Below are 10839 nucleotides of genomic sequence, written 5' to 3' on the forward strand. Positions count from 1 at the left end.
TTACAGCTTCAGCAGATGTTGTGTCGTCACAATTCATTTCGTAAAACTGTGGGGGTCAGGGGTGGGAATCTTTTACTATCTCACAATTCGGTTCAGGTTTTTTGGATCCCGATTCGATTCAAAATCGATTTTTTTTCATTCAAAACTAAATGTGAGCCCATTTATTGTGTTCCTAAAGTGTTTCATCTTCATTTTGCACAAAGTGAAGCTCAGGTCAAACTCAGTCTCGTTCAGTAAAAAAACAAAATTAGCCCAAATCTTTGCATTCAATGAAGACAGGGTCAGTTGAATCTCTCTTTCCTCCAGTTTTGTAGTTTCCTCTTTGTTTTGCATGCATACCTTCCAGAAACAGCTCCATGTGACGTCAGGATGTCCCAAGTGGTTACACAGTGGAGACCGACAACCTTTGGATTGCCTTTATATACGCTCCTGATCAAAATCTTAAGACCAGTCAAAAAAGTGCAAGAATTTGAATTTTGCACTGTTGGATCTTAAGAAGGTTCTAAGTAGAGCTTCACAATGTTAAAAGAAGAAATCAGGTCAAGAGACAAGAACTTCTGAGCAGGGAATTTTCTGAAAACTGCATTTACACTCAAACATGATTTTTTTCAGCTTTTTTAAGGTTTTTAAGTTTTATATTAAGTTTAAGATTAATCATGATTAATTCACAGCTACTTTGGAATTAATAGAATAAAAATTTTAATAATTTCATAGCCCTAATAAAAATCGATTTTGGGATATTTTAAATTGATTCTGAATCTTTGTAAATGAGAATCATGATTGCGATTTAAAACGATTTTTTAGTGCACCCCTAGTGGGGGTAGTAGTGTTGACACTTAAGGCTGCCCGACATGCTCCATCCCAAGCTGTAAAATCAGCTCACTGTTACTATTTTTGTCATTTTGTTGTCAGAGCAGATTTGACCGCCCTTTTGACACAAGTTTCAGGCTCAAACGTTACTCACAACAAAGTTACGCCCCTCTATGATTCTGTCATACATTTGTAAGTCAAACAACCATGGATGGAGAGAGTAGGTACTGTACAGGTTCCTTCAACGCTCAGGGTTTCTGCAAGTTTCAACAACTCAAATTTAAGACTTTAAGACCAGTATGAATCAAATTTAAGACCTATTTGAGACATACGTACAYGACAGAAATGTACAGAAGAAATGCAGAATTACTAAATTACTTGCAAAGTAAGTTTATTGAAAAGACTAAATGATGAACACATTTTACATGCAGTGTTGTTGATAATGGAGAAAAACATTTAGCCATGATGTTGCAGAAGCTTGTGTGTGGACTACATTGTATTCTGTCTTATTTAGACTGGGACATGGGCCTAATTGTATTTATTCATTCATTAAAACAAAACATCTAATTATGATAAAAATGTTATAAATGAAATTAAAAGAAGCAGAAAGAAGAAAATATCTAATTACGTCTGCTCCCTTTTTTCCCAAAAAGTTAAAACAAAATCAATACAGAGTCCTCGAACAGAGATCAACAGGTGTATTTATTTTATTATTTCTTTACCACTAATAAATACAAGAAATTTTTAATGTAATTCAGCGAATCCCAACGCAAGTATATAAGTTAGTATTTGTTATAATACTATACTTATAAAACACATTATTTACAGAAATACAAAGTTTAAACAGGTTTATTTGATCAAAACTGCATCTGAAAACTAAAGCTATCAGATAAACGTTTGCTAAAATAAAACATTTACTTTAACACGCTTCACTAAATCATTGGCTGTTGAATGCCCCATGAAATGGGATCCCAGGTATCTGGACTGTACCTGTATCCCCTCCCAAAAACGTAGGCGTAGGTCCAACTCTTTGGTTTTGGTGGTTCTATTCAGGCTTTCATCAAACATGAGCACAAACAGTGCAGCCACTTTTKAAATTAGCTCTCTTTCATTAAGTCTGCTAGTCCAAAGTGGGTAATGTGTGCAGTTTTATCTTTTCCACACTTGAATGACTTGGTGATGTCCGAGTCTGGAAACATGGATTGAAACAAGTCTCCAATGTCTTCATTTGCGCTGTATGAGTGATGTTTAGTCATCACATGGAGAATCCAGAGAACCTCCGCTCATAATGTAGGCACCGACCTGAAGACAACATGAAGGTCGCTAACAGGAGTTGCTGAGCCGTTGTCTCTCCGAGGCAGAGAGGAAGGACCAGTGCGGGAGCAGCGGCTGTGGTCGTCTGTCTCAGGGCTTTCACAGCTCTAACGTGCTTATCAATAGCTGCGTTTCCATTGATCATGCAATTTAGAATTTAGAAAATAAATTTGTTCAATGGAAACACGTCAATTTCGAAAAAAAGTTACGTTTTTCGACAAAATGTTTTGCGCTAGGATGAGGTGGTTTTTCAGCCGTATCAAAATTGGTGTTTTTTGCAAAACTGCAATGGAAACACTTTTTTTCACATCACAGGAGTCACGTGATCAACAACCGGCTGTTTCTACTGGTGAAAAAGACGATGATGAAGATAACAGGAAGTAGAAGTAGTAGTAATATCACAGAAGTAGTATAAAATAGTAAACTCACCGACTACAATTTCCCAAAAACACAGCATTCGTAGCCGCTCCCAAGTAGGGACTTGTCTCTGGAAAGCCTCGATAAAAGACGCCGACRTCTCCTCTGATGATGAGCGCTAGTGTCGTGGTAGCAACATGCTATGTGTTTACATCCATCGCTGCCATGTTTGTAATGACTTATCATGAGAACAAACGTATTCACGTGACTTTAATAACATTCCTTACTTAATGGAAACACTGCAGTTGCAAAACTGTGTTTTTTGACATTAACAGAATATCGACAGTTTTGTGCACATTGCAGCTACTTCTTGAATGTGACTCCAACGCGCGTACACCCAACGTTCCGAGTTTTAGCAACATGTTAGCAACATCATGCAGTCTTCTTCTGTTATTGTTGTCGTTTTCTTCTTTTTACTCCTGCCCATGGACCATCACGTGACGTGGACTCTCACAAAAACTGACTGGCTGCAACACGTTGCATGTTTGTCACGTAGCTCATGTTTAAATATGGAAGCACTTTATTGAGCGCTTGAGGCAGGATTACGAGGGCACACGAAATAATGACCTGTTTAAAAAAATCTAAGACAAACACATTAATTCACAAATTTTAGACTTTAGGCCTAAAATCTAGATTTTCAAGTTTTAGACTTTTTAAGACCCCGCGGAAACCCTGGACGCTCTATCCAAGACAGATTTGTGGCCGAACAGGATTTCAGGTTGGAGGCTCCAGCAGGAGGAAACCTTGAGTGTACGGCACCAAGACTGAACTTGTGCATCAACTGGCTTCAAATGGACGATGTTAGGCCCTTAAGACTTACCTCATTCATCAAGTTGGTCAAGCAGAAAATATGTCTGAGTGTGTCCTTCTTCAACTGAAACAGAACAAGAATTTTAAAACAAAATTAATGTTTTAATGGGATGAAACATTAAAATCTCAATTTTGTGGTTTATTTTATTTGGCTAAAAGTTTACTGATGTGCAAACAACATGAATTAAACGAACTGAAAAAAATTTATATGTGAGCCATCACATCGAAACKAGGATTAAGTCCAAAAGTTGTGTATGGAGAAAAAGGCAAATACAGTGTTTTGACTAAAATGTTAACAAAAATTGCATTTTGTCAACATAATGAATAAAAGCCTTATTAATGTATCATTTGAATGAACTGTCTGAAATTTAATCATAAAACAAAATTTGAAGCACTTTTTTGAGCAGTAGCAACAAAAAAAACTGATTTTGAGGGAAAAAACTTAAAATTTTAAGATTTTCCCTGTGAGTTAGCAAAGTTTTGTTTCTTTTTAGCTGGGAAATCTCAATATTCAAATATAATTTGAGGTTTCCTCTTTATAAGGACATCAAAAATTCCTCATTAAAGTGACAAAATTAGGATTCAGACCAAATATTTATGTATTATTGTAACCAACAAGACAAATTAAGTCATAAATATGGATTTAATTATGATATCAGAATGATCCAGGTATCAAAATGTAGCTTTTAAAGCCAGAATCTGAAAATGTAATTAGGTCATTTTGACCAAATTTGACTTAATCCTCATTTCGATTTGATGGCTCACATATTTTGTCGCTGCAAGAAGCTCAATATCAATCCTACAACTTGCAATTCTGAATGTAAATAGCCAAAATAAAATTAGAACAGTAGCTTCACACTACTTTTAATTTTAAAAATTTGTTAAATAAATGTTCTCATAAATACGGAAACCGAAAGCGAGCCTTTTCTCGAGATAACGAGTTATGGTTTTCTTGTGCATCATTCAATAAATATGAAAAGTATTTATATGCAGGAAACGGCCGCTCTCGRCTTCCGTACATAAATCAGTGATGTAGCATTTAATAAAACATCCTGTGCTTTACACTGAATCCCACTCACAGTTAATATATCCAGGTCAAACATGATGGATTCCACAACTTGTATCCTCATTATGTGCTTCAGCTCCAGGGCTTCGCTGTCACTGAGAGGACAAGATCAGAAACGTCTGAACAATCTGAACTTCACATTAAAAGTGTTAACACCGAGTGCTGCAGTCGTTCTTACTTTGGGTTGACTAATCCTATGCTCCGAGCCCAGTCACCTTTGACAGAATTATCCGGCTCCAGCAGGATGGGAAGCCAAAAGACACAAACTTTCATTCGCTGTGCCGCATCTCGTTTGGTTTTTACAGGGATGGCGCTCCATCGAGCAAAAACCTTCTCTAAAAGCAGAAAGAAGACGACTAATTTAAGGCACAACAATCCAAAGGAAGAACACTCACACTGCATTTATCTTCAGATTACTTTGCTTTTAGATAAATATGGTGAAAAGTCTTGAATATTATAAATGTTTCTCACCTGGATTATAAACAGCAAACACCTCTTCTCCCTAAGAGATAAAAAAAGTTTGAGTGATAGGAGAGGAAAATGATTTTATGTTGTTTCCTCGGCTCATTACTCACATCGCCGTCCAGATATCTGCACTCGCCATCAGAGTCCGAATCTGACATTTTGTTCAACTCTGCAGAAAACATACACAAACTGTGTTAGTACTTTTTACATACCATCCCTGTTTATTACCTACATTTATTTGTTTTGGCATTTTAAAGCTGTTTCAATAAAGTTAGGTGACTTTAGTCAAACAAAATTACTTGTAACAGCGTGAATTAATTGTTGAAAATACCTTTCAACAATTACACCCTCCTCCCTGATACACCCAGCAGAAGTGTTGCTATAAAGTTTGGGTCATATCGCCTAGCTCTAAATGACCGCACAGACCGGTCCGTCTCTAATCCCCCTCTGGTCAATCGTAAATCACAGAAAAAGGTGGCAGCCTCCCGCACAGACTTGAGCTTACAGAAACGAGAGGTTCATGGAACAAAACTGGGTTCAGCTGGGTTAAAGCTCAGTTTACAATTTTCCCTCTGCAATAAATCSCACGACCAGGTCACATTAATGGTCCGCAGCATCGGCTTACTTTGTCTAATTTTGGCCTTTTCTCTTCTGTTACTACATCACTTGGCAAGACAAAAGGCACATGGAGGGGAGGCTGGGTCCAAAGCCCYCTTACCTCCTCAGTCAGTACAGAGAGGCTACCAGAAGGAGTCTGACTCAGTCTGGTCAGTCTAACAACAYTTTTTTCCATTTTAAGGCCCAACCCCAGATTCTCGCCAAGTAGCGAATGTTAGCTTGTTGTTTGAATGCTATTGTTGCTGTTAGTGCTGGGCGGTATGACCCGAACTATATTTCACAGTATTTTAAACAGTTATCATGGTATTAGGTTGTATTTTTCTTTTCATCAAAGCCCAGCTGATACAGCCGTATGGCTGAAACGATTCCTCGAATAATTCGAGTAATTCGATTACAAAAAACCCTCGAGGCAAATTTATCAGCCTCGAAGCTTCGTAAAAAATACACACTGTTATAATCAGCGCACTTTCGTCCGCCAGGAATGTTATTTGTTTACCAATGCTACTATTTTAGCGCTTCCGCTAAAAGTTACACTGTCGATGCATTGTGCGTGTATGCTTGCTAAGTGCTATATTTAGCTTTAGAAGAAGACGAAGAGTGCCGAAACGAAGCGCCCAAAGAAATGACGAATTTAAAAAGTATGGTAACATTTAAAACTAAACAGAAAAAACAACGTGCAGTACGCTTCACGTCCGCCATGTTTCTGCACCGCAACAAAAACACTGCTGCATGTAGCGAACASGTCCGGAGGTAACAACAGGTGTCGTTCACGTTCTCTTTGGTTACCTAATCTGTGATAATCTGTCAGGTTACAGAYGTACAAGGAGGAGGTATATTTAAGCTAATTTTATTTGTGCTGACTAATCATGGTGACCTGGCAGGGTTTTATTAAACAGTGTGTAAGTTGTGTGATTAAAAATAAGACTTACTGTGAGTTTGTCAGATAAAAATAAAAACACAACAGATCGACAGCTTGAGCTGAAACACTTATTTGTTGATATGATTTTATCTTAATTTAAATAAGATACTTGGAGTAAATGTTTCAAGTTTAAAAGTATTTATAGATAGTTGGATTCCTTTAATTATTTGCTGCTACTTTTATGATTTTAGCCTTCATTACTACTGTCATATTTGTAACTAAGCAGTCAAGACTTAAACTTTTATTGCCTAAATGCACCAACCTAATAACAGTTTTAAAAATATATTTTTGTCACAATTAACAACTGAACTCTACAAAACTAAATTGCAACACCCAAATGTTTATATTAACAATTTTACTTGTTAAATTTCTAACCCCCTTCAGTTTTCCAATCCATAACATGTGAGTGTTTTTAATTAAGGCCTCCTCAAACCTCACACACATAAATACAAACAAATGGAGTTTAAAATGCATTAATTAATACAACTGGTGTAATTTTACTTTGAATGCAGCAGGGTCATCAGCAGGTGTAGATTACCCCTTCACAATATTAAATAATTGTATTTCTCATAAAATAAGCTTAATTAATTACTGCAGAACATGACAATTTTTATATCAGATTACTCGATTAATCGACTACTAAAATAATCGTTAGCTGCAGCCCTATTAGCAGCATAAAAAGTATTTTCTTCTACATCAGCGAACAAATTTTTATGTCCAGTATGAATCCATTTTAATGCTAGTCTCATGTAGGTCAATCAAGTGGCTCAAGTTTCCACTTAGTTTCAAGGGATTTGGTGTTTTGTTTGAGTGTGAATTCATATTTCACAACTGCATCACTTGATATAGTTAATAACCCTTTTAATGTTTGATACTTTGCAAATAATTGAAGTAGCTCTGCCTGCTAAACAAGCTTGACTTCAAGCCCTGCATTAATTACATGATGAGTCTATTAAAATAAGAAGTATGATCTTGCTGAAAGGGGCTCTGCAAACCAACAGCACGCTGTAAGAACACGTGGGTGTGGTTCGGTTAAACTAGTCCGACTTCGTGTCTGACTCAACCTTTGTAAACAACTGGAAAATAACTGGAAGTTATTGAGTAATTATTTTAAAAATGACCATCACAGCCAACAACTGCACTAAAAGGACATTAATATATAAAAGGCGGGTTGTAAAATTGATGAATTGTTTGGCAAAATTCAGAGAAAAACACAGACATCAATGAGCCCGAGAAAATTAGCATGTTTGTAACTTTACAAGAGTTAGCATCGCAGCTAACAGGGCCGAGCTGTCCATGTACGGGTACTAAAGAAAAATATTATAATCAAGTAAACACGTTAGCTCGAAAATACAATAGACTTTAATATTAAGGTACTTTTTATAAGCAGATTAACAGCTTATCGCGTTTCGTTAGGTTTTTGTCAGTCAGTTTTAGGCGCAACACTACGACATTATTACGATTTTAAAAAATTTAAACCAGATTTTAGTTAGATAAGAATAAATAAAATACCAACCTTGGACTGTCAGCTTTGAACTTAACTCTGAAGCTCTCAAGTCCCTTTTTTTAAAACATAATGTGCAGATATATGACACCGTCCAACTCAACAAAACACAAGTGGAGGTTTTTTTTTAACTTCTTCTTCTTCTTCTCTGGTGGCACGTGTGCCTCAGGAAGGCTCAGCACCGCCCCCTGCAGTCTGACACCGGTATTACACACACGAATCAAAACCCCCAGCAGTCTCCAATCAGAAACACAAACTCAGTGTTGTATACAGCAGTGTTTCCCAAACTTTTTATCTTCTGACCCACAAAATATCCATGGCAAAAACTTCACTCATTTGTAACAAATAAGGCAAAAATCTCATTAATTCAGAAAATCTTTTCAGGACCCCACCTTGATGTTTCAGGACCCCACTTTGGGTCCCGACCCCAACTTTGGGAAAAGGTGGTATAAAGTATCTCAAAGTGATACTTGAGTAAAAGTTCAAGTATCTTATCATAAAAATACTTTGGTAAAAGTTAAAGTCTTCTCGAAAACTATTACTTGAGTAAAAGTCATAAAGTAGCTGATATTTTCTGTACTTACCGTAAGTATCAAAAGTAAATTTCTGACACAAAATCTACTTATTAAAAGTAAAAGTACTGAGTAAAAGTGAGCAGTTAGATTTTCCAAAAAACATATTTTCTAACAGCGTGCAGCTGTGATGGGTTGTGTACAAGCTAATAGTGTGTCAGAATGGTATATATTTATACTTCTCATCCAAACACAATTAAATTCACTCTATAGGAGACACAGTTTATCAGGAGAGGATTTTTATCTCAGAATAAAACAGGAGTAACAACTTTCTACTTTTTACCTTTTTTAAAAATGTAGTGAGTAGAAAGTACAGATAATTGTGTAAAAATGTAATGAGTAAAAGTAAAAAGTATGCAGAAAAATAATTACTCAAGTAAAGTACAGATAACCAAAAATTCTACTTAAGTACAGTAACAAAGTATTTGTATTTAGTTACTTTACAACTCTGCTAACTCTGCTTTTTATGCAGAAAATGGATTTTGCAATCTTAAACGTGTTTCACAGATCATTGAGATGTTTAGAATATTTTATAATCAAAGCACAATCAGTTCTGTGATAAAAAATGCTGTGATTAAGTGTTTTAAGAACAACAAGATCCTAAGGACTATCTGGTTACACGCCTCACACTGATACAACACAATCACACACAAATGTTTCTACATCTGAATTATTTTTCTTTTTTTTAGTGGAACTTCCTTGGCTGTGAACTGGGTCACCCAAAGGTGCATCATGTCCCCTTCTGCAGTTGTGTAATTTCCAGTTCTGAAGAGAGGTGTTTAAATGACGTGTTGTGAAAGAACTTGTGACTCAAAGTCCTGAGTACTTGGCCCAGGCCCGTGCAAATAAATATTCAAGACTAACTTTCCTGCAAGTAATTCAGGTTTATGCTTTGAATGTCACTCAGGTACAACCACAACACATTTAGCTAATTATTAGTTTAAAAAAGGGAAAAAAGAGTTACAACAAAGGGAAAACACCATCATTTGAATCAAAAATATGGTTTATTTTATGAGTGAGTATACTCAGCCACTACCACAAACAGCTCATTATCTTTGCATATTTAATGTAAAGATATCTTTGCCTGTTTGAATGACTCCAAAAAGGTTATTCAGGTTTAGATGAATATGCATTATAGTTTCATTAAAATTATCATCTGCCTTCACCTTTTAGCAGTGTACGAGTTTATTCAAAGCATTATTTGAGTGTTTTTAGGGGGAAAAAGCCAAAAATTTATTTCTGTCTAGTTTGTCTTCAGCTCAAAGTCGTCCCTCTGCCTGACCAGGCTTTGGAGGATCTTCTGGGGGTAAAGGAAAAGGTTTCGGTTCTGCTCCAGGTCCTGAGAGTTCATAATGCGGGTCAGCAAAGCTTGTTGGATGGCTGCAGACTCACAGGGGTGGTGCCGGACTCTGTGACTCACTTTTCTCTGAGGCTCGATGACTAACAGGCCCAGCCAGCTGTCCTCCTCCTCCCTGATACACCCAGCAGACGTGTTGCTGTTTGTCTCGCCCCTGGTGATGTTACTGCTTCCTTTCTGCTCACTGAGTCCAAAGTCTTTGCCGGCTCCATCTGTACAGCTGCTGTTAACAGTTACACTGGGCAGGGTGGAGTTGTTGACTTTATGAGCGTGCCTACTGATCACAGAGCTCATAAACCCGATGGCAGGTCGAGGTTTGGGCTTTAACGCTCCTGGAGCTCCAGTCTCCACGATGTTTCTGCGTAAATAAGCTGTGTAGCCTTTAACCAGGTGCTTTAGTCCGGTTTTATAGGACAAACGCAGCGACTCAGCTGACCCTAAAGGAACAGAGTTCAGACGAACCTGTCAGAGGAAGAACAAAATGTCATAAATATGAAAAACATAGAAAATATGGTCTGATTACAACCTTTTGTGTGTTATTAATGGTGTCAACACATAAGCACTGAGGCACCTTTATTAGTCTGTAAAAATGACTTTTTTATCTTGTTGCATAGCTTTTAAATAAAATGTGCAAATTATACTTTAAAAATGCACATGCTATGACTTTGGATAAGTGGTACACCATAGAAAAAATGCAAAAGAAAAGTACAAAAATCAGTGGTAATCAATGGGATTTTGGCACAGCTGAGAAAATCCAGTTCCGGACAATCTTGTTTTTAAAGATAAAAACTAATTTCAAAGACAAAACTATTTAATTTGGTACATGCATTTAAGTAAATTAGCAGTGAGATTTAGAAAATTACTCAAGAGCTGCCACCTGAGTTAGACTTTACACGTCTGCACTCTTCCTTTTTACACAAAGGCTAGCAGGCTAATCTGAGGTTGTTCTTCCATGAAGCAGCTCTGTTGTCCTCCATCCATATTTTA

The 10839-nt window shown here is 36.8% G+C and overlaps 2 protein-coding genes across 2 annotated transcripts in view; both read right to left on the reverse strand.

The window, feature by feature from the left end:
* Window positions 1-8035, reverse strand: part of LOC106530610 (E3 ubiquitin-protein ligase TTC3) — a 13868-nt gene extending 5833 nt beyond the window's left edge. Inside the window, exons 1-6 of the mRNA XM_014026262.1 lie at window positions 7936-8035; window positions 4993-5051; window positions 4889-4919; window positions 4596-4752; window positions 4431-4512; window positions 3362-3415 (exon numbers count right to left, since the gene is read on the reverse strand). Of these exons, the coding sequence (XP_013881716.1) occupies window positions 3362-3415; window positions 4431-4512; window positions 4596-4752; window positions 4889-4919; window positions 4993-5040 (372 nt within the window). The 5' untranslated portion in view covers window positions 5041-5051; window positions 7936-8035. The remainder of the gene's footprint in view (window positions 1-3361; window positions 3416-4430; window positions 4513-4595; window positions 4753-4888; window positions 4920-4992; window positions 5052-7935) is intronic.
* A 1553-nt stretch (window positions 8036-9588) lies between these two features.
* Window positions 9589-10839, reverse strand: part of LOC106530618 (uncharacterized) — a 2457-nt gene continuing 1206 nt past the window's right edge. Inside the window, exon 3 of the mRNA XM_014026271.1 lies at window positions 9589-10314. Within this exon, the coding sequence (XP_013881725.1) occupies window positions 9739-10314 (576 nt within the window). The 3' untranslated portion in view covers window positions 9589-9738. The remainder of the gene's footprint in view (window positions 10315-10839) is intronic.

This window comes from Austrofundulus limnaeus, unplaced genomic scaffold (assembly GCF_001266775.1).
Source record: "Austrofundulus limnaeus strain Quisiro unplaced genomic scaffold, Austrofundulus_limnaeus-1.0 Scaffold538, whole genome shotgun sequence".
Lineage (NCBI taxonomy): Eukaryota > Metazoa > Chordata > Actinopteri > Cyprinodontiformes > Rivulidae > Austrofundulus > Austrofundulus limnaeus.